Here is a 24,283-nt window from a genome sequence, read left to right as displayed (position 1 = left end):
GAGTCATCAGTTTTTTGGAGAAGATAACCAAATATATTTTGACTGCAAGATTTCAAAACCTTCGGTTCTGTAGTTCCTGACTGAATCAATAAAATATATTTACGCATTCATTTTTTTTTTGGGTCATCCTGTATTTGCAAATCGAAAAAATATGAACGGAATGATAAATCCCAAGAAGAGACTCATCATATTTTATACATTTGAGATAGAATTTATTCAGCAAAATTTTGTGGTGACGTCATAAATTTTTTAGGGGGGATGAGCAACACTTTGATCAAAAACTTACCATGCTTATGATAACTTTAAAACATCTTCAAGATTTCAAACCATTCGGTTTTGTAGTTCCTGAGTAAATCAATAAAACAAATTTACGCATTCATTAATTTTTTTGAGTCACCCGGTATATGCAAATCCAAAAAATATGAATGGAGTAATAAATCACAAGTACAGACTCACGATATTTTGTACAGTTTAGATAGGATTTATTTGGCAAATTTTCGAGCTGACGTCATCAATTTTTTGGAGGGGATAAGGAAATATAATATGACTAAACATTTATTATGCTTTTTATAACCTGAAAACATCTGCAAGATTTCAAAGCATTCGGTTTTGTAGTTCCTGATTAACTCAATAAAATAAATTCACGCATTCATTAAATTTTTTGAGTTACCCTGTATATGCAAATCGGACAAATTTGAATGGAATGACAAATCACAAGAAGAGACTCATCATATTTTGTACATTTTAGATGGGATTTATTCAGCAAAATTTAAGGGTGACGTTATCAATTTTTTTAGGAGGGATGAACAAATACATTTTGAACAAAAGTTTACTATGCTTATAATAACTTTAAAATATCTCTAAGATTTCACAGCATTCGATTCCGTAATTCCTGATTAAATCGATAAAATAAATTCACGCATTCATTTTTTTTTTTGAGTCATCCTGCATATGCAAATCCAAAAATATGAATGGAATGATAAATCACAAGTACAGACTCATCATATTTTGTACATTTTAGATAGGATTTATTCAGCAAAAGTTTGGGGTGACGTCATCAATTTTTTAGGGGGGATGAGCAAATACATTTTGATAAAAAATTTACCATGCTTATAATAACTTTAAAACATCTCCAAGATTTCAAAGCATTCGGTTCTGTAAATCCTGATTAAATCAATAAAATAAATTGACGCATTCATTAATTTTTTTCAGTCACCCTGTATATGCAAATCGAAAAAATTTGAATGGAATGATAAATCACAAGAAGAGACTCACCATATTTTGTACATTTTAGATAGGATTTATTCAGCAAAATTTTGTGGTGACGTCATAAATTTTTTAGGAGAGACGACCAAATACATTTTGATCAAAAATTTACCATGCTTATGATAATTTTAAAACATCTTCAAGATTTCAAAGCATTCGGTTTTGTAGTTCCTGAGTAAATCAGTAAAATAAATTTTGCACATTCATTAATTTTTACTTCCCGAGCGTAAGCAAAGGAAGTATTGTAATCGAGTCCGTCGGCCGACTCTCTACTTTTACGTTTTCTCGATCTTTCATGACCCCTAGAAGACGAAGAAATAGGTCTCCCATTTCCGTCTGTCTGTCCGTCTGTGCGTCTGTCCGTCTGTCCGTCCGTCTGTCCGTCCGTCTGTCCGTCTGTCCGTCTGCCGTCCCGGATTTTTATTAGACAGATAATCTCCGAAAGTACTCGACCGATTGTTGTGAAATTTTGTACTTATATTAAGAATATCATGTACATGTAGATGGTAAAACGCTAACCAAAATTTGTCTAATCATCACCACCACTAATGCGATGACGTCACTTCAAAATTGTACATAGTAAATGGGTTTTCAATTGTATAAAATAACATAGTCCTACACATGTAGTTTACAACTCTGAATCGACTTTTCACCCGAAACGTCCAGATTTTTGGAAAAAAAATCAAAATTATAAAACAACATTTTGAAATTTAATTTTTAATCTGCTAACCAGAATGCTTTGAAATGTTGCAGATGTTTTAAGGTTATAAAGAGCATAATAAATGTTTAGTCAAAATATATTTGCTTATCCCCTCCAAAAACTTGATGACGTCAGCTCGAAAGTTTGCCGAATAAATCATATCTAAAATGTACAAAATATGATGAGTCTGTACTTGTCATTTATCACTCCATTCATATTTTTTGGATTTACATATACAGAGTGACTCAAAAAAATTAATGAATGCGTAAATATATTTTATTGATTTAATCAGGAACTACAAAACGAATGCTCTGACATCTTGCAGATGTTTTAAGGTTATAAAGAGCATAATAAATGTTTAGTCAAAGTATATTTGCTTATCCCCTCCAAAAACTTGATGACGTCAGCTCGAAAATTTGCCGAATAAATCATATCTAAAATGTACAAAATATGATCAGTCTGTACTTGTGATCTATCACTCCATTCATATTTTTTGGATTTGCATATACAGGGTGATTCAAGAAAATAAATGAAAGCGTAAATTTATTTTACTGATTTACTCAGGAACTACAAAACCGAATGCTTCGAAATCTTGCAGATATTTTAAAATTATCATAAGCATGGTAAACTTTTGTTCAAAATGTATTTGTTCATCCCTCCTAAAAAAATTGATGACGTCACCCTTAAATTTTGCTGAATAAATCCTATCTAAAATGCAAAAAATATGATGAGTTTGTACTTGTGATTTATCATTCCATTCATATTTTTTAGATTTTCTTAAGAGGTGGTTCAAAAAAATTAATGAAGTCAATTTATTTTATTGATTAAATTAAAGGCAACACTTATTATTAGTATTACACCTCAACCAACCCAATTTGGTAGACACAAAATTTGTTAAAGGAAAAACTCGGTTGAAACATAAGGGTAGCACGCTTATTTACATCGACTTTAACATTACAGACGTGCATTTGTTTTATGCGTTCACTTGGTTCCGCGAATGTGAAATAGACATGTTTATAATCAACCAATTGTGAATTTCACCGTCCAGAATTAAAATAAAACCCAATGTTTTATATAATAAGCGGAAGTCGAAGCAATAAAACCGATGGTCGTTTTGTTTACAGTTTCTCTGTTTGACTCTCACGTATGCTGTTACGCTTGTCATCTTAAATTAAAAATGTTTATACATAAACGATTTTCAGTTGCCGTATACATGAGTAAATTGTTTCGTTATTTTCTTGATTATAAAAAATCAATATTCAAAACGACCCAATTCATTTTCCCGAAAATTTGGGAGTACAATAATTTTATTCTTAGTATTACACTACATCTATCCCAACTGATATACGTGTCCTTGCAAAAATGTTGATGACGTCATCGCATTTTTTTAAAATTCCCACTACAAAAATGTAATGAGAAAAAAACACAATAGCCATGCAGTCGTCAAGTTTCCGACAGCGAGGGAAGTACTGTCTGAACTCTTTAGACCAATTTTTTTGAGTCACCCTGTATATGCAAATCCTAAAAATACGAATGGAGTGATATATCACAAGTACAGACTTATCATATTTTGTACATTTTAGATAGGATTTATTCGGCAAACTTTTGAGCTGACGTCATCAATTTTTTGGAGAGGATAAACAAATATATTTTGACTAAAAATTTATTATGCTCTTTATAACCTTAAAACATATGCAAGATTTCAAAGCATTCGCTTTAACAGATTCAAAATTAAATTGCAAAATGTTATTTTATAATTTTGATTTTTTTTTCCAAAAATCTGGACGTTTCGGGTAAAAACTCTATTCGGAGTCATAAACTACATCTTTAGGACTACGAGTATGTTACCTTTACACAATTTAAAACCCATTTGCTATGGACAATTTTAAAGTGACGTCATCGCATTAGTGGTGGGGATGATTAGACAAATTTTGGTTAGCGTTTTACTATCTACATGATATTCTTAATATAAATACACAATTTGACAACAAACGGCCCAGTACTTTCGGAGATTATCTGTCTAATAAAAATCCAGACAGACGGACAGACAGATGGACAAACGGAAACGGGAGACCTATTTCTTCGTCTTGTAGGGGTCATGAAAGGTCGAGAAAACGTAAAAGTAGAGAGTCGGCCGACGGAAGTAAAAATACGTTTTGCCACACTCAACGCGTAAAAGATAAGCTCGGTGCGACGGACTGGTAAGTCCAATGCATATACTTCAGAGGCAAGGGAAGTTCTGTCTAAATAACTTTAGGCAAATTTTTTTATGTTAATCCGTATACCAACAAATAAAGGAGCATGCCACAATATTGATTTCATGCGAAATATACTAAGTGAAATTTTGAGATGACGTAATCAAATGTGAATGAACAAACAAATTTTAGTTATTGTTTTTCCATCTGCACGATAATCTCAAAGTACACTGAAAACTTCACACCTTCACAGTAATCAGTCCAATACTTTCGGAGATTATTGGTCTACAACCATCTCCGGGTTTTTTAAAATCGCCAGCAGCATCATAGGCCAGCAGATTGACGAGGATTGACAGACGTAAACAGAATAAGACAGACGCCGTCGTCAACAAGATGTGAAACTTCTAGAAAACATTGATCGCATTCAAAGTGCTTCTTTAGCTTATTCTCCAAAAGTAAAAATAATATTGATGTATACAAATTTGCAAAGCTATTTGCACCGACCTTCTGCACCACAGTGATTAGGAAGTAAAGTTCAATGCTAATAATTGTTTTTTTTTTTCATACGTTGTACAGAAACCTGTTTAATAAGACTTGTAGGACACAATTTTAGAAAACGTATGTATCTAAGCAGGTGTGGAAATGACTAACACCAGGTAGGGTTTCTCTATAGTTTATTTACAAACGGATATCTTACACGTGGAACAGGAGACGGTACCCATCTTCTTCGTTTCGATGTCGGCGGCAGAAGAGAGTACTTGCCGTACTCGCGCCTCCTTGTGTCCCCAGTTGGTCTCTGCGTCGGCGCCAGGCTAACCAATCACGAGTGGTGTTCGGTGAGCATATTGAGTTGCCTACTCGTAGGCGAGAGGAAGTAGTACGTGTGCGTTGTGTTGCCTACATTAACATCACAGCAACGCCACATACCCCCCCCCAAGTAACGGGTGACAGCTGTCAAAACGGCTGTCAGTTGTCATTCTCTGAAACGTGCGGGGAGCGTTGACCTGCGGCCTGACCTGGTGGTTTGAGTAACTTCCTGTGTTCGTACTGGGGATGGAGCCGGTGGTGGTTCTGGTTCTTGGAGAATAAAAGCGGGTTTTACTCTGTCGATATTCACTGTTGTTTCCCTACCGCCTACATTGACCTTTATTGTCTTAGCAGTACGAGACAGAACAAGGTGTGGACCGGTGTAGGGCTGTTGGAGCGGTCTTCGCACGGTGTCGTCTCTTAGGAAAACATGGCTACATTTACTGAGCTCTGTGTGGACGAAGGTGCTTTGCCTAATGTGGTGCGACGCTGGAGTTGGGCGAAGTTTCCTCATGTGGTCCCGTAGTTTTTCTACAAAGGTAGTGGGTTCTACGGATCTGTCGATATTGCTGAAAAAGAATTCGCCTGGGACTTTCAGTTGCGTTCCGTAGGTCAGCTCTGCTGGTGAGTGACCGATGTCTTCTTTGATGGCTGTACGTAACCCTAATAATACTGTAGGTAGAACGTCTAGCCAACTTTCTGCTTCATGGCACATGATGGCTGCCTTCATGGTTCGATGCCATCTCTCGATAAGGCCGTTGCTCTGGGGCCTATATGGCGTCGTCCGAGAGCGCTGAATGCCCAAAATTTTCGCCAAGGCATTCATGGTGGATGCTTCAAATTGTCGCCCTTGGTCGGTTGTAATTTGTCTTGGGCAACCGAATCTTGAAATCCATGTTTCGTAGAATGTCTTGGCGACTGTCTCTGCGGTCATGTCGGTCATGGGTGCGATCTCTGGCCACCTGGTGAAACGGTCAGACATAGTGAGGCAATACCTGTAGCTTTGAGAGGGAGGTAGCGGACCTACTATATCGATGTGCACATGTTGGAACCGTTCTGTGACGTCATCGAAATGCTGTAATGGGGCTTTGGTGTGTCGGCCAACTTTGGATCGCTGGCAAGGGATGCAGCTTCGTGCCCACTTCATTATGTGACTCTCCATAAATGGCCACACAAATCGCTTCTTGATGAGCTTACTGGTCGCTCGGCCGCTGGGGTGTGAGAGGTTGTGAAATCCTTCAAAAATTACTTTTCTCGAATCTTGTGGAACGTATGGTCTAACCACCCCCGTTGACGTGTCACACCAGATAGCTTTCTGGCCGGCCTGTGGGGTGAGTTTTTCTAACCGCAGGCTTGTTGTATCAGAGTTTAAAAGTGCTTTTAGTTCGGCGTCTTTTTCTTGTTCCTTGGCTAAGTCGTCGGTGTCAATGAACGTAGGAGTTGTGATTTCATTGACCCTTGAAAGTGTGTCTGCAACTGTGTTTTGTTCTCCTGAAATGTGGATAATGTTGGTGGAAAACTGGCCGATGAAATCTAGCTGCCTGACTTGTCTTGGGGATGCTTTGCCTGCTTTCTGCTGAAACGCGTAGATGAGGGGTTTGTGGTCGGTGAGTATGCAAAAGTCTCTGCCTTCCACCATGTGCCTGAAGAATTTTATGGTTTCGTAAACTGCAAGCAGCTCACGATCGTATGCGCTGTAGTTGCGCTGCTCCTTGCTAAGTTTTCTGGAGAAGAAACCTAAAGGTTGCCAGGTCCCATTGGAGTGCTGCTCTAGTACGCCCCCGATTGCGTAATCAGAAGCATCGGTGATAATTCTGAGCGGCAGATTTTCGGCGGGATGTGCCAGAAGCGCGGCGTTGGCTAACTCTGTCTTGCACGTTTCAAAAGCGGCTTCAGCTTCTTCTGTCCACTCGACTATTGTTTTGTCATTCTTCCGCGCGTTGTTCAGATATTGGTGAAGTGGTGTTTGGGTCTGGGCTGCGTGGGGAATGAAACGTCGGTAGAAGTTGATCATGCCAAGGAACCGTCGCAGATCTTGAACTGTCTTTGGTTTGGGGAATTCGCGGATTGCACTGACCGACGTCTCAAGTGGTTTGGTTCCACTCCCGGAAATCGTATGTCCTAAATATTTCACTTCGGCTTCACCAAACACGCACTTGGTCGGGTTAATCACTATGTGATGCTCCCGTAACCTAGAAAATAACATTTTTAGATGTTCGACGTGCTCTGCTTCATCTCGGGAGAACACTAAGATGTCGTCTATATACACGTAGCAGAAATCAAGGTCACTTATTAGAGAGTTCAGGTGTCTTTGGAAAGTCTGTGCGGCATTACGTAGTCCGAACGTCATAACTGTAAACTCGAAGAGCCCGAACGGAGTGCACACGGCTGTTTTAGGGACGTCTTCTTCAGCCACGGGAATTTGATGGTATGCGCGCACTAGGTCTATGGTGGAGAACACACTTTTACCTTCGAGTCTGTAGGTGAAGTCCTGTATATGAGGGATGGGGTAGCTGTCAGGCACTGTCACGTTGTTTAGGCGCCTATAGTCGCCACATGGACGCCATTCACCAGGGAGTTTCTTTGGGACAAGGTGAAGCGGACTAGCCCAAGGGCTCTTGGATGGTCGGCACCAGCCCTGTTCCATCATATATTGGAATTCGGCTTTCGCCACTCTCAACTTCTCGGGTGCAAGCCTGCGAGGAGCTTCTGCGACCGGGGGACCTCTGGTGATGATGTGGTGGAACACGTTGCCCCTGTGCTTCGTTCCAGGTGGCGGTGGGCGTGTAATTTCTGCGAAATCCGCTAGCAGTGCGTGATATGGCGTCGTCTTGGCCACTGTCGTGATCTGAGGCGACTTGCATATAGCCAGGGTTCCGCGAGTTGATAAGAGGGTGGCTGCGTCTACGAGGCGTCGGTTGCGGAGATCAGGTAGGAGATTGTGATGCCTCAGGAAGTCTGCTCCGATGATGGGTTTGCCTACGTCTGCCACTATAAATACCCACTTGAACGGACGTTTCAGCTTGAGATCAAGGAACATTAGCTTTTGGCCGTATGTTCTGATCGCGCTGTCGTTGGCCGCGAAGAGCGTTGTCTCAGCTGGGCTGAGATGTTGTCTGCCTGAGAACAATCTCTTGGGTAACACGGAAACTTCTGCCCCCGTGTCGATTAAATATCGGGTACCTGATTTTGGGTCGGTGATGAAGAGGCGTTGTGTTTGCGCTGCGTCGTGGACCACCTCAATCGTCGACGGCGCCTCTAGTTTAACGGCCTTTTGTAGTCACAGGGTTTGGCGCATCTTCTGGCGTTTGCTCCGAACCGATTGTGATAATAGCAGATATTATCGTCCTGCGGATTCGACCTTGACCTAAATTTGGCGCGATTCCAGTTTTCGCCTTGCCCATGGCGCCTTCTGTCGTCTGCGAGTTGGTTTACTGTGGTCGATAAAGTTACGAACTGCTTCTGCAGTGCCGTAATGGCGGCAGCCATTCCATCTTCTTGCGCCGATGTAACGGTTTGAGAGGCGTGCGCGGAGGTACCGCGATTTAGGGCACCAATATTTGCTGTGATGGCGCTGGTATGGTGGATTTCGGTCAATTTGTCCGCTATGGTCGCCATTTTGTCCAGCGTTTCTTTATCATTTGCGGCGAGGATCATCTGTAGTTGTGGGGGTAAACGCTGCAACCACAGAGTCTTGAGGACGTCACCGCTGATCCCCTTACCCGCTAGGGCTTCCATTTCTCTTAGTAGTTGTGACGGCTGCTTGTCCTCTAACTCTATTTCGTACATGAGCTTCCGTAGTCGTTTTTCGGGGGTGTCTGCATAGGCGGCGATCAATCTGGATTTTATGCTTTCGTACTTTGTCTCTTCTGTTGGGGGGTTGGCGACCAAATCGGCAACCGGCTGGAGCGTCGCGCAGTCTAAGGCGGTTACCACGGTCCAGTACTTGGTCTGGTCGGACCTGATTCTCGCGCAATTAAATTGGGCTTCGACTTGTGCAAACCAAAGCACCGGGTCTCGCTGCCAGAATGTCGGTAGCTTCAGATTTGAACCACTTCTTACCTCATCAAGGGCTTGTTTGTTGGAGATGGTAGCCAGTTGTGTCTGGAACTGGCAAATTATTTCTTGTTGTTCCTGCAGTTTCTTTTGCATTTCTTCCATGGTGCTAGCTCTTCCTATTTTCTTTCCGGGGTCACCAATGTGGAAATGACTAACACCAGGTAGGGTTTCTCTATAGTTTATTTACAAACGGATATCTTACACGTGGAACAGGAGACGGTACCCATCTTCTTCGTTTCGATGTCGGCGGCAGAAGAGAGTACTTGCCGTACTCGCGCCTCCTTGTGTCCCCAGTTGGTCTCTGCGTCGGCGCCAGGCTAACCAATCACGAGTGGTGTTCGGTGAGCATATTGAGTTGCCTACTCGTAGGCGAGAGGAAGTAGTACGTGTGCGTTGTGTTGCCTACATTAACATCACAGCAACGCCACACAGGGTTTCTGTCAATTTAAAAACAGCACTTAAATAATTCATAAACTCTGAAGTCATCTAACATCCAAGTTGGTGGGTCTATAACACTCACAGCAGACTTTGAAACGTGTACACAGACGAGAGACAACTGAAATTGCAGCGTCTTAAATGACATTCCACGTCCCCACATGTAGTGGTGCGGCCACGCCCACATTAACAGTCGGTGAATAGAAGAATAACTGCAACAACTGTGTATCCACTTCCACTTTCATTCCACTGGTAAAAAATAATATTTAACTGACTATAGAACACGTAAAAAGTAATATTTTTGCAGATGTTTAACAGCAAAGGTGAAATTGCCACTGACTTGAAATATATTTTTTGTTCACTACTTAGCCCTGACGGTTTTCGTGTTAAAAAAAAAAAAACAATTATACTAAAACTGTGTATTTAACTGAAATTACAAGAGATTATCCATTACACAAGATATAGCATATTCCACTAATTCATTGAAAGATCTATATTTTAAAATCTGAGAATAGATTTAATAAGTAACAACAAAATACCAATAATTAAGGAATTGTTGAGCATTGTTTTGTGATGTTCATCTAGTTACAAAAAAAAATGCCTATTTTGTTTCCACTAGCAAATTTAATTAAATCCATTGCATCTTTCTTAACAAAATTATTTGTTAATTTTTACACATGTTATTTTTTATGACCGCATGTAGACACAGCGCAGTACTAGTGGAAAAAAATAAGGAATATACTATATTTACTAAAAAATTCATTTTTGTTAATGCTTAAGAAATTCCCCAATTAGAAATATAGTTTTGATATTCATATCTATATATAAGTTAAATTTGATACAGAAGGCTTCATAACAGACAATATTAAAATTTCTTTCGCAGATTAATACTAAAATGTATAAAATGTTAAAAATTTTGTACTGTATATATTCATGTTTTATGTCTATTATGACTCCTAGCTGTAATACCATTAACAAAATGACGTCAACATAGCTTAATATTAACAATAAACTTCACTTATGTGTTCTTCTTATTTGACGAGTGCATTAAATGTTTGAAAAAGTAACAACTGTCTACAGCAACGTTTCCAAACTAAATGAAGTTTATTGAACTACCACGTTAAAAAAATAACAAAAGATAAAAAACCAATAACTTAGCTATGTAAACGTACTAAACTACTAATACATATAATCTATATTGGAACAAGTGTTCCTGTACAAAATATATTTCCATCATTGACTTACATTAACAACAACTGGCTGCTACAAGGAAATACTTTACAACTATAATAAAACTACTACATTTTCAATTTTTGGAAATTTAGAATATCAATTTAGTAAATTATTATAGACGTATCAGTAATCTGATTTTTTGTAAAGTATGATACCACAGCCAGGGGTGACGTCTCTTCTCGCAAAATGGAGACACAATCATTGGTCAATTTTTAGTTCATATCACTACTTAAAACACATTTTAATTTCCCTCACCATCCTCTAATTTTCTCTTTTTACCCCTTGAAACTGTAAACACATATGGTAAAAATTATAACATTTGAAATAACAATACTCACCATCAGGTGATTGTGTTTCTTCTTCACCAGCCTCTTCCTCTTCCTCTTCTTCAATTCCATCCTCTTCCTCCTCTTCCTCACCAGCTTCATAGTCACCCTCGTCAGAAAGTTCATCTAAATTTTCTGAATAAACAGCACCTAATCCAACACTGTCCTCTAACTCATCATCGTCCTCAGAACTTCCCTCCTCCTCAGACTCGTCATCATTGCCATTGACTTCTTCTTCAGCATCACTATCCTCTGCTTCACAGTCTTCTGCATCAAATCTATAGAAAATATTATATACTAAAGTGATTCAAAACTTTCAGTCGTAGGCAGATCTCATCAAAACAGAAGAGACAGGACTATACCCAGAAAGAAGTTTGGCTAAACTTCTGAGTCATAAATTGCATTAAGAGGACATTATTTAAAAATTTAAATTTAATGCATCAAACAAGAATTTATTTAAAAATTCAGTCCCAGATATGTGTACATTATTTGTTTTTCTCAAATACTAAAGTATTGTAATAGCAAGCCATAAAAAATCTAATTTGTGTGACTAATGTGTAAAATTAATATTTCTCCCTGAACATTTTATTAACATTTATAACATTACTTTGTTGCTAATCTGAAAATATTCTAAGAAAAAACAAAATTACTGCAATGTTTCAAACATTCTTGTTAAAAAGTGGTTTTGCGAGTTGAAATAATCTTAAATAAATTTCGAAAAATGTTAACTTGGGTTTTACCTTTCTTTTTAGAAAAGTGAAAATTTCGATAGAAATATATGCATGACCCTACAGTTGCTTTCGGATTAAATTTTGATATTACAGTGCAACGGTTTTTGTAAATAAATATCTTGTGTTATACATTGAAAACTTTAATTTAATACAGAAATGGAGTGGTAAATCAAATTCAAAACCAACAACGGGGTTGTCCATGACATTGTGAAATTTTTGTTAACTGTACACATAACGTAGGGCTTGAATATGTTGGCGAAGATTAATTGTTTTACCATTTTTAAGATCCAGCAAGGGCAGATAAACAAAGCAGTTAAAATGGGCAATAAAATTTAATTCATTCATTCATAGCACATTACAACTTGCAACTGTTTAGGTCAGGGCACACAACATGGAAAAAAGCTGAAGTATTTTGTGACTGAAAATTGTCAAGGTTTTTTTTTTAATTAAATCTGATAATTTAAATGAATGAATAAAATATACTGTACACCGATTTAATGTAAAAAACTTGACAAATGCTAAACCCTCCACACTAGATTGTAACAACTGAAGGCAACGACTTGAGAATACAACATTTTCCACCTGCTGATATGAGAATATAAAAGAGTGGACTCTACGTTTAACACTTTACATAAAATCAAACAAATTAGAATCGTAAGAACAATCAGAACACAAATGACAAAAACAACAAAATAAACAATAGATTTTGCTTCTCACACTTGCAAGAACCAGTAAGGGACTATGATGAACACTTCAAAATTTTAAACCCATTTTGAATTAATTTTTTGTTAGGAAGCCATAAACTAATCTTACCCATCAAGATATTTAAGGCTTGGGATCATTTTAAAAATTTTCTCCCTGTAGTTTTCAACAGTAGTAGCTTCATTATTAAAGAGATCAAGATTTTTAAGATTCTTGAAGTTTTTTAAAGGTTCCAGTGTGGTCAAATCCTTAATTTTATTCCCACTTAAGTTAAGATGTGTTAACTTGGGGCTTGTCTCCAACAAATTAAGACCATTGTTTATCCTGGAATCAAAATTGATTTCTTCTTCTGGAACATGTTTTAGCAATACCACTACCTGTTGTCACTTAATTCTAATTTCTTCAAATTTGGAAGTTTGGGGAATCCTTTGAGGGACGTTAGACCTACATTGATGAGTGATAAACTCTCCAGATTGCAAAACTCATCTGTGAGCCCTATGATGCTGGTACTCCGGCAATTGTCCAAATTCAATTCTTTGATCTGCGGGTAAAACTTTCGTTAGTGAAACCTCAATTTCGGGACGCTTGGGATTCGAAACTAGCGACGACAAAGAAACAAACGACGCAAAGAAGCGCCAACAGAGGGAACGCGTTATAAAGGACAACAAACCATGTACAAATGCATTAAATCCTGTTTTCTTGCGAATGGGACTACGATGGGCATGTTAGCACATGTATAAAGCCGCTGACGACACCTCGGTACGGGAATACTTACGTCTGCCGGATTTCTTCCTCGTTTTTCCAAATCTATACGCTTTTCCATCCCGAAATGGTTTTATCCTGGTATACACGAAGCAAAATCGACCAGCGCTGGGCTGTTTTCATACAACGTAACCTTGCACTAACACCGCTTCAGCTTTGAGCTTTCAAACGACAACGCAAAGACAGCGGACAAGACAAGAACTCATCGATTAGCCGCCACAGCGTTCATGGCATTTCAATGCTCCGCTAGAGGGGTACCTACAATAACACAATGGATGCGGTGGCGGGAGATTTACCAACCAATCAGAGTAAAGGATTTTTTGAGGTTAAATGCAGTTGAGGCTTGAATGTTGGCACTTTGGGTTATCTGTGGGGGCTGTGGGGTGGTAGAAACGTTTGCACAGAGTTTAAACGATGTTCAAGAGATGTATAATTATGAGAAAATACTCGACGGGGGTTATTCATGCGAGGTCTGCTTGAAGACGCGGATGTAGCGGATGTTGATGGACAGCAACATTTGGGTTTGTGCGGCGCGAAAATATTTGAATTTTTTGATAGTGTTGAATTCTCGATATTTGCTCCAAATATCGTAATAATTTACTATTACAAATTAAAATCTTACGTTCGCTCAATTCATGTTATTTATTTTTATTTAATTTCACAATTGTATTTAATTGTAGCCTTGGCACAAAAATAAAAATGGATTAATGCGTTTTAAATATGATGGAGGTAGAATGAAATAACTATCCTACCTCCATGATTTTAAATAATTTTGCTTTAAACTGGTAAATGATGCACCATTTTGAATTATACATATAACATTCCAATAAAAATGGACGCGAAGTTCAAATACAATAATATAATGATATTGGAGACTACACAGTACTATACATATTATAATACTGTGTATACTTATAATTACTTAAACAATAGTGTTAGGCATTATGGCCTATTAGTAGGTAAGTATGGCATAGAGAAGTTTTAGATGTTCAGGAATTTGGTTTTTAACACTTTGTAACCTCGCTTGTAACTTTTTTCTTGGTACGTCAGAAAATTAATAATTTTATGATTTTTTAAGCTGCTCTAATTGTTTTCTAGTGGGACTTGATATATAACTACTGATTAATTTTTTACCACATAAATCGTCTCAAAAATTTCGAAGAAATTTGTTACGTAATCGGTTCAATTTGGAAATTTCAAAATCCAATTTTCGCACATAGCAAGGGAGCACGGCAAGGGACCACTCGCCATTCCAATTGCTGTAATAAATACGTCATGCCATATATGCACATACAGTTATATACACAGCCCTTACTTGAAGTTGTCTTTAAACATTTTTTTTTTAATTATAATAAAGCATTGTTTTAAACTTTCGCCCGGTGTCAATAAATAAGTATGGCGTTCAGTGATGAGTTTCTCAGAAGACTCAAATTCTATTAGATCCAGTAACGTTGCGCATAGTGTTGTAATACAAATTTCAAAATTAATTTTTAACTATCAAAAAATTAACCAGTTGCATAACGATATAAAAATGTATGAAAAAATTGTGTTTTTTTTTCTCCCAAAAAAAATATATTCGACAGGAATTTTCAACGTAAAGTAGCAAACGTTCTGCCATGATATGTATTTATCAGTCGAATGGTAAGTTTTATTTCTTGATATAGGTACATACGTACTTTGAGTACGTGGTTTTTTAATCACGAATGCTGCTAAAAACACTAGCCCTGTTTAACCGTTTTACCATTTTTCATAGTCATACATGCATTTAATGCTCATTAAACACCTTGGAGTTCAGGTAGCAATTTCAAAAAATTACTGGATTCGCCAAAGTTTCAGGGATTAATTTTTGACTCTTCGTTATTAATTCGCATTCAGATTCTACAGCGAATTTTTTTCAATTTCTTAGATTTGATATCTTAATAAAGTTCAAAAAAGCCTGTAGCTATCTTATTTAGTAGATATTTAAAAATTCATTGCCTTCGTTGGGGAACATTAGATCAGATTTTTTCTCTGCTATAACTGTAACAATTTTCTAAAAAATTTAAATTTTTTTATTTATTGAGGAATCAAACCGTTGAACATCCCATAAAATTTACTGTAATTTTTCACCAAATAATTATACACCAACATTTTTTTCTGCTACAAACACAATGAAAATCGACTGAACAGATTTTCTGTTCACAAGGCAAGTATGTAGGTACCTATATCAAGAAAAGTCACCCAAAACGGCTACTAATAAAATACACATGTATACATATATGTGTCCATACATATGTGACTGCACTCGCGGGTATGATTACAAATTTCTTTATTCAGGAGGTACATATTCAATGTGCACTAGAGGAAAGAATCAAGGAAAGTAAAATAATACACATTATATAAATGTAATGTAAACAATACAAATAAGAAATAAATACACTAAATTTTTGGAATTAATTATTCTGTAATTTACCTACAAGGAAAAAAGATCTTGCACCTTCTTCATGATGGCATCCAAAACAGGTGTGTAAATAATGGAAAAATGAAAAAATGAAATAAAAGAATATAACAAATACTTCCCAAACAAAAATAAACACTTAAATTTTACTTAGGTTGGATTGCATAATTAGCTAATTCTTGTCTTGGTCTCTGGAGTGGATGCCCTAATAGCTTCCCCATTGAATACAGTAAAGTCTTAGCGTCTCGTCCAACAGATAGGAAATAAGAGTAACCTTTTACATCCAAGTTTTGCAAAACATTAAATATTTTATTACAGTTGTTATCCTCATCTATAGTTTCATGGGTCATCAAAACATCCAAAATAAAGTAAGGTGATTTTAACAATTCTTGAATTTCTTTATTTTCAAGAAGCGTTGGCATTGTGTATGAACGGCCATAAAGCAAAACAGTACGCACTATGTAAGGAGGTGGAAAAATTATGTCTTCCATTTTGCACAAACGAGGCACTTGTACTTTTTGACAAATTAACTCAAAGAGTGAATTTAACTGGAAAATGTCTTCAGTTTGACAGCTCTTAATTTCTTCCAATTTACTTATAATTTCATCTATTTTGTTGGTGAAATCCACTACCCAACTAACGTTATTTGCAGTGAGGATTGCCACAGCATATTCATGTTTCTTGTCCATTGAGTGTTTATGATTTAAAAACACTGCTACTGCGTATTTCAGCATGTCAAACGGTTTGCGCTCTTGTCCGTTAATCTGCCAAAAGGGTGTGAACTTTTCATCTTCTGCACTATCCACAACCAGTATAATCTTTTCCTTTACATTGACCTTTGGTAGAGCATTACTTTTTAAATTCGTCGGTTTGGTTTTCTCCTCTGGATCATTGGTATCCAAGTTAGTTGCTGCTTCCTTCGCTTTATTTTCATCAGACGAATCCTCAGCTTCTATTTGAATTGGGACTATTCGCTCTTTACGTGATTTTGATGTAGATGGTTCTCCAGAACCCATTTCTGCTTCTTTGATGCCTTCGACACGATTTTCATCGCCTTCCATTTCTATAGGAATAATTCGTTCTCTGGATGTAGATGGTTTTTCCGACATTTGTGAATTTTCTTTTTGTTTTTTATTAGAGATTAAAAAACACAGGTAGATGGATAAGTACTAGGTTATGATTACATTACTAAAAAATACATTGGTATATGAATTATCTATATTGACATTTGACATTTAGATGCATTTAGATGGTGGTTTTGGCCATAGAACAGTCAATAATATAGGCCCTGCGTCGCCTGCGCCCCCCCGTGGCCCCTACGGTAACTGGCGGAACGATTTTTATACTCGGGTCATCACTGCTTGGGCATTGATTAAATACGTATAGATCAGCGCCAAATTTAAATAGTCGATGCCAATTAAAACCTTGCTTCACTATAATTGTAATTCGTGTGACCTAAATGAAAGTGATGGAAACAGTAAGCAGCTTGTAATATTCTGGTAAATCTAGTGTCAATTTGTCGAAAATAAAACGCGTCGTTAAAAATATTATGACATTTCTTTTTGTTACTTTTATTCCTAGTTACAAACAAACACTGCTACCAACATAAATTGAGAAGTCCTCAACCACAGACTACACAGACAAGACACATACCCACTTTGAGCGAACGTGACCCTTATTGACGACTTACCTCAACCGTCACTTCATACGCGCGATTTTTAAACGCGAGGACTGCCACTTTACAACACAATCTCGGATAAAAACCAACATAATGTTAAAAAAATACATCAACAGAAGTCATATTAATTATGTTTAACCTACTAAAATAATAAAGGCGTTCGTACGTACGTTCATAGTAAAAAAAAACATGAACAAGCTAAAAAATTTATGAGTGCTATTAAATTTATACATTTTTTAAAAGTGAGTGAATGATTATATTGTATTGTATTGTGTATTCTGTCGCCACAGGACTCACAGGAGTGCGTTGTACTTCACACGTCTTGGTCGGACCGATTTTGAGGTTATATGTGGTTATGTTGTCAACCCAAAGCAAGGAGGTTTAAATGTATATATGTAAAGTTTGTCCAGAATTATAAGAATTTTATGGACTCCCAACGTTAATTTGTTTCACAGCTCAGGCGTCAATTCTATTGTACAGGTAAGGAGCCTGTCAGGGGAAAGCCGATCTTTTCTGTACCTGAGTTCGCCCCGCTCTTCAGTTAAACAATAAAACTGACAACAGGGCTGTAAAACAAATTAACTTTGGGAGTCCATAAAATTCATATAATTCTGGACAATCTTTACTTATATTCAATAACTCTGACCCGAAGTGTCAAAATTCTAGTTTTTCTAGTTACATTCTCCTAAAAGTTTCCACTAAACAGGGTAGCCACTACAGTATTTTGCAAATTTTTAAGCGGAATCAAGGTCATTCTTACCTAAACCGTCATTTTCCTGTGTTCAAGGGCAAAATAATTGAAATCGACTGTTTGGACTCTTGAATTAAAGACTATAATGTCGCGATCTTTTCTATAGAACCACTCCCTAGTGTAAATTTTCAAAATTTGTTTGGTGTAAGTGACCTTGACGGGTTTCTGGGGGAAAACATATGTGTCAAAAATTTGACAGGTTAGATGGCCCCATTGTCAATGTAGATATTTTATTTTAATAAATAGATGAACAGAACATACAGTCTGCAGGGGATACAGTACGGCATAGCTGAGGGCAACCGAAACATTCGTGTTGTACTAGTTTCGATTGCCATGTCAACTACCGCTACCAACCGCGTTCGGCGTAAAGTACTAGATGACAGGGCTACCAACTTGACTTTTTATCGAGTGGTTCCGTAGAAATGACCGCTACTGTATATATTCGTTTGTCAGTGGTGGGGGAGTGGCTTGTCGGTATAGTCTGTGCCTCAACCGTCATTTTATTTAAACTATGGCGCTTCTCTATGTTCTCTGTCTATACTGTGTCGCAGCATCAACGGACCTCCTTTTTCAAATAAAATCGTGTGCGCAAATCGATTTTGCGCAGTGTATGCTGTCATTCTGTCTGTCGAGTTCCGTTTTCTTCCGAGGTTGGGAACGGTGTTGTCGTCAGTGAGTCCAGATACTCCATATTTGTTCGTAATTGGCAGATAACGATGTGTTTGTTCTGTTCTATAAACCCCCATTTAATCAGTAGAAAAACAAAGGTACGTACTCTCACCTGAAAAACATTTGTTTATTACAATTTCTCCCAAGGAAAAATCGTGACAACGTTGTTATCCTGTAAAATTAAGAATTATGCCTCATGGACGTGCATTTGTTAGCGGACTATCACGAACATGTCTATCGTTTTACAGATAGCAACCGTATAGTTTAATTATGATATTGTGTAGGTAAATTGATAAATTCAATTTTTCTTTACACGTGTGTAATAGCTGCAAAGGCAGATGCAGAAAAGAACACAGTTGCCGGAGTAAATATGTGGTTATTATTTTTTGGTTTTGCAAGAAGGTGATGCAACGAATGTCAGTTCAGGTCTTGTTTATTTGTGTGCTTGTTCTAAAATAATACTTACAAAAATCCTTTGATATCAATAACAAACAACTGTATTGCATAATTGCAACGTTATTTAGCAGTCGTATGTTTCGTTTTGTTACTTAATTTGACAGCAACAGTGGATAGTAATCGTAATAAACGATAAAAATGTACCCAATTATCGTCTCCTTTTACTCTTAAAAAGTCTGTACTTGCTGGATTTTTTCAAGGTATTTTTTTATTGTGAGGTGAGTTGAAACATGTTATTTTATGCCTAGGTATTGTTTATTTAGATTATTTGAGGTATACCAATATGAAAATTGCAGTTGTGTAATTTGTCCAATCAGCCCCACCAACAATGGGATGAGGTTATCTCCAAAATTTACAGTAATAAATTAAATTTTATAAAATAATATACCTCTGCACCTCTGCTTTATAAATCTGTGGTGAGATTTATCTAGACATTCAGCTTTTTAGAGGAAAAAAAATACATTTTACAATTTAACTTTTAAATTGTAAAACCGAATGTTTTCAAATCTTGCGAACATTTTAAGGTTATGGGACTCATGGTAAATCGTTAATGCAAATTCCTCCGAAAATTGATGACGTCATCTTACAATTTGTCCGAATAAATGTTATAGAAATTTTATAAAACAACACACTCCTACACTTGTAATTTATAAATCTGTTGAATTTTTACCCTTGAGATCCAGATGTTTGGGAAAAAAACAAAATTGTATAACAACATTTAACATTTTAGCTTTGGTACTGGAAAACGGAATAGTTGGAAATCTCACAAACATTTTAAAGTTATCGTAAGCATGGTAAATTGTAATGAAACTATCTCTTTGCTTCTTTCCTACCAGATTGGCGAGGCGGTTGACGGAATAACCAAATTTTCTCTGATACATCCCATCTAAAATGTACAAAACATTTTGAGTCGATTGTTGTGGTTTAATAATGCATTCATTTTTTATTAGCTTAGAGAAGTTATAAAAAAAATTCATAAAATCAAATGATAATTTTTTAAAGAAACGGGATTTGTTGGACTGTAATTCAGGGGCGAGGGAAGTTCTGTCGAAATAACTTTCACGTACAAAGAACAAGTCTTAATTTTGCCCACATTCAACACTCACGATTGTTGTGGATACACTGTACATATTGAAATTGATATATTCATTGCCATCAAAAAATTGATCAAGACGTTTTAAATTTTATTAAGAAAATCTCATTTGAATTTTGCAGCATGTCGTGTTTCTGTAGGTATGGTTTAATAAACCGCCCCCATTTTTAGCGAATAAAGATTATTATAAAAATATATAAACTATGTACATATATACGGGAATTAGATTTTATAATTGCATCTAAGAAAATGGGTTTGTTTAAAATTCTTGATGAGAGACCGATTAATACTGCTTTAGTAATTAGAGAACATTAGCAAACTTTTATTTGTGTATATTTTCCAGAATTTGATGACAACATCCCAGGATATTGTTAAATAAATGCTGATTAAAAGTATGCTTCGAATCACTTTGATTTCGTTTACCGCGAATTTTATTGTTGGCGTGTAAATGAATTAAATCACCAGCATGTGCCAAAAACAGTGTTTGGCGCATTCAACAATGCCTGACGTAACACCTCATATGATTTTATTTTTGTTTACAGCTCAGTAGAATGGCAAAGGCATACTCTTAGAGGCGGGTCGGCTGAGACGTTATAAATTTTAAGTACAAATTTAGTTGTAACTTTAGTTAATAGTACTGTAATATCACTGTATTTAATGATTAATTATATGTTTGGGTTTTTTGATTATGTTACAACATCTTAGTCAAAACTACTAAATTTGTATTGTAATAACTTTACGATTCCATAATTTTAATCATGGCTACTCAAGAAGACCGCTCTTTGTCCTCTGGTATGTCGCTTCCTCAATGGATGAAGACTAAAATGAATGATAGGTAAACCACTAAAATGTTAAGTTCATAACGTTACTTTATTTTTATGTTCTAGGTTAGATTTCGAACAGAGCGCTTTTTCTCCGACTGAACTAGATGATAGTTTTATGTATTATTATCGTAGCAATAAAAGAGGTTTCAGTGAACCGCCAAATCAAACAATCTCGGCGTCTTTGGCAGAAACACAACAACCTTTTGCTTCTGCAATAAACGGGAAAAAAACAGATTTTTCCAAACATACGCCCTATTGTCAGAAGTTTTTGAATAATTCAGTTGGTAAGTTGTTTAAAATTGAATAAACCAAACGTTATCATACAATGACGTAGTGTAATCGAAATGTTGACATAAGCGGTTACAGTAGCTCTAAATATGCTATTTAATTTGAAAAGTAAACGCAATCCGCAGCGGTCGTAATCAATATTGATGTAAGTTTAAATGTTACTAATGCTACTTCTATTATTTTTAAAATTTTGTATCAAAAATAATTTATAATTCTTACATCGGTTATAATTGTAATTAAAACTGGCGAGTGTAGTTTTTTTTTTTTTTTAGTTTTTATCTCATGTAAATACAATAGTACAATTAGAAGTCAATACTTAACCCTTTCAGTGACACCAACAACTAGGGCACACCATTGTTTAAACCGTGTGGTAATTTTGTTTGTTTCTTGGTTACAACTTGTTACTTTTGATCTCATTGTCATTCTCACGTTTTCGATGCTCGAAATCTTCTCCATATGGCAAAAACGTTCGTTTCCAGACACAACCACGGCCCAGAAAGTTCAGTTTCCGTCTGCCACCAAAACGAAATCCAGTGGTGTGGATGATGGCTTCAAAGGAGAAGCGGCCATGTGCGGTTCTTCAGTTGTGCGTGTTGCTCATCAAATGGTAGCTGGAAAAGCAATTCGCGGCTTCACTGCTCAAACAAAAGACTGCGACTTGCCACCAGAAGGTTTCAATCCGTCGCTAAGACGGGGTAGCAAATCGCTTCCTGCGTCACCTCTGGCTTCTCCCTCTTCGTCGCCGAAGAGCACCCGTCGGATTAATAAGTACTTTACGGGACCGTTTGTGGATTCGGAGAATAATCATGGGCACTGGATTCTGTCGAATTTGCTAGCGAGGAGACAGGATGTGTCACAATCAATGAATCATATTGCAGAAGAAGAAGGAAGTGAACTGAAGCTTGCAAATTCGAACGTGAGTATCGATGATCTGTCTGGGAGGACAAAGAGTCAAGTGTTTACACCCAAACCGTCTGAGCTGCGAGAGATGAATTTTTGGTCGCCTACTTCTATGTAATATATGGGGACTGGATTTTTACAACAACCGTTATTATTAGGTGGTGTTAAAAAGCAGTATATCTTTATCTTTAGTTAATTTCTTCTCTACTTTTAGTTATTATGATTTGGACTATTGATCATTTTTTTGTAACACTTAGGGCCGGTTGCATAAACGCAAATCAAATTTAATCTCTGATTAAGAACAATTGTAACTATGATAATAACAATCGTTACTATGGTGTTAATCAGAGATTAAATTTGATTTGCGTTTATGCAACCGGCCCTTAATCTAAATGCTCATTATAATTAATTAAATACATTTTCTTAGGTATAATTGTGAATTTATTTTACTCATCATACATATAATACGTGTCAGTAAAAGGCGATATTCAGAAAAACTAATAATCTAGAAGGTATCAGATAAAGTGATCTGGGATTTTTTTTTCAACATTTCTTGATAGAATTCTTTCAGAATTTTCGAAATGATTTGAAAGTCGCCATTTTCCGAGTAATTTACGGATTATAATAGTAATGTGTAACTAGTAGATAGTTAACGCCGAAGGGTTCACACCTTGTAATTTTCCACATTGTTGATAAATAAACCTATACTTCAAAAAGTAACGTGAAATATCAGATTCAGTAGATTACATTTTGGAATACTCCTGTGTGTTATGACGTCTACATATATGGACTTTATATTTGTGTATCGTAAGTCTGAAGATATTGTCAGTACGGAGTCGTACTCTCTTTTTACGAGAGTGAATCATAGCAGTAGTGGATGATAATAATTAATGTTAAGCGACTTCTCAAATCGCATTATATGAAAGTTATTGTGTTTGTGTACAACGATTATTCTACTTGTGCGGCAACTTCGGTGTGGTAGGTACATTCTGGATTTCACCTGGATTTGATGCAAGGTTATGTGATCATTTTCCTTTTTCGTAATAAGCTAATTAATAAGTTAAAGAAAAAGATGTATTCTAAGAAGATGATCGTCACGGTGAGCCACAGAATATCCTCACTTGTAGGGTTTTCTATGCGATGAATTTCATATCAATTTTTAACAGCACAATGACATTGATTTTTGGGTTTTTTAAGAATTGAGGTTTATAATGCGTGCAAATTTTCAATTTGTGTATTTTCGCATTGCCTTAATTGCAACCTTTTCATCACTAATAAATAAGTCACATTGACATTAAATAGGAAAAACGTACGTTTGACAATATCACCTCTGATATCACATTCGTTCTTTCTAGTAAGGTAAGGTTGCCTTACATTTAAATTCCCATTATATAAGTTAATTTCCTAAGCTGGAGAGGTGAGCAGTAGTTCTGTAAAACATGTACCACATTCAATAATAAAAATCAATTTTAAAAACTATGAAGACCTACGTCGTTTTTTGTTCTTTAAACCCATCGTTACGATGAAAATGAAAGGAGAGGAACCGAACTTATTTATGTGCTAGGCTCGCATAGTACGGAGAAATGGAGGAAAGAATGATCAATGCACAATGTATGCTGGGATGCAAGTGGATGGTACGAGAATATCTGCTTATTTCTTAACGTATGCTTGTTAGCAATCTTAAAACATTCGGATTAATGTAAGTAGAACCTAACTTAAGGATATAGGCAGAGATATTTTCTGAAACGAAAAAATGTTGGTAAAATAAAAATTTTTTTGGATGGTCGATTTATTTCATAGACTCCAAAGTGACGGTGTATTGTATGTAATGTATATCTGGTTGCATATAAGCTGTGAGGCCACAGCACAGTATAGAGATCAATCAGTAGAGACAACTCGTGTCGGCGCCTTTGATCTTTCTGACCCGAATTTTAAGCCGTCATCGGTAGTCGTTGCCCAAAATATTTCTAG

General features: G+C 36.6%; 3 protein-coding genes and 1 long non-coding RNA gene across 5 annotated transcripts; 2 read left to right on the top strand and 2 right to left on the bottom strand.

The window, feature by feature from the left end:
• Positions 1 to 4,706: 4,706 nt before the first annotated feature.
• Positions 4,707 to 9,859, top strand: LOC135139810 (uncharacterized). Its single transcript, XR_010282201.1, has 3 exons — positions 4,707 to 4,795; positions 9,460 to 9,714; positions 9,770 to 9,859. It is a non-coding gene; the product is annotated as an uncharacterized LOC135139810 (long non-coding RNA).
• LOC135139809 (acidic leucine-rich nuclear phosphoprotein 32 family member A) lies at positions 9,190 to 13,709 on the bottom strand. Its single transcript, XM_064070151.1, has 5 exons — positions 13,230 to 13,709; positions 12,832 to 12,995; positions 12,566 to 12,778; positions 11,034 to 11,299; positions 9,190 to 10,983 (listed from the first exon to the last, which is right to left on the bottom strand). Exons 1-5 carry the CDS (start codon positions 13,275 to 13,277, stop codon positions 10,937 to 10,939), a joined length of 738 nt encoding a protein of 245 aa, XP_063926221.1. The 5' UTR covers positions 13,278 to 13,709; the 3' UTR covers positions 9,190 to 10,936.
• A 1,875-nt stretch (positions 13,710 to 15,584) lies between these two features.
• LOC135139721 (BRISC and BRCA1-A complex member 1-like) lies at positions 15,585 to 17,409 on the bottom strand. The gene has a single exon (XM_064070038.1). It carries the CDS (start codon positions 16,760 to 16,762, stop codon positions 15,800 to 15,802), a length of 963 nt encoding a protein of 320 aa, XP_063926108.1. The 5' UTR covers positions 16,763 to 17,409; the 3' UTR covers positions 15,585 to 15,799.
• Positions 17,410 to 18,692: 1,283 nt separating this feature from the next.
• LOC135139722 (uncharacterized) lies at positions 18,693 to 22,608 on the top strand. Of its 2 annotated transcripts, none has more exons than XM_064070039.1 (4): positions 18,693 to 18,849; positions 20,843 to 21,135; positions 21,188 to 21,408; positions 21,892 to 22,608. In XM_064070039.1, the coding sequence occupies exons 2-4, from the start codon at positions 21,059 to 21,061 to the stop codon at positions 22,428 to 22,430; spliced, it is 837 nt and encodes a 278-aa protein (XP_063926109.1). In that variant the 5' UTR covers positions 18,693 to 18,849; positions 20,843 to 21,058; the 3' UTR covers positions 22,431 to 22,608. The 2 variants fall into 2 exon arrangements, with proteins under 2 accessions (XP_063926109.1, XP_063926110.1); XM_064070040.1 differs by lacking the exon at positions 18,693 to 18,849 and adding an exon at positions 19,045 to 19,425.
• The last annotated feature ends 1,675 nt before the right edge of the window (positions 22,609 to 24,283 follow it).

The sequence above is a fragment of the Zophobas morio genome, unplaced genomic scaffold (genome assembly GCF_036711695.1).
Source record: "Zophobas morio isolate AGI-343-1 ecotype UQ-CSIRO unplaced genomic scaffold, CSIRO_AGI_Zmor_V1 ptg000033l, whole genome shotgun sequence".
Lineage (NCBI taxonomy): Eukaryota > Metazoa > Arthropoda > Insecta > Coleoptera > Tenebrionidae > Zophobas > Zophobas morio.
This window is presented reverse-complemented; position numbering and strand designations above follow the sequence as displayed.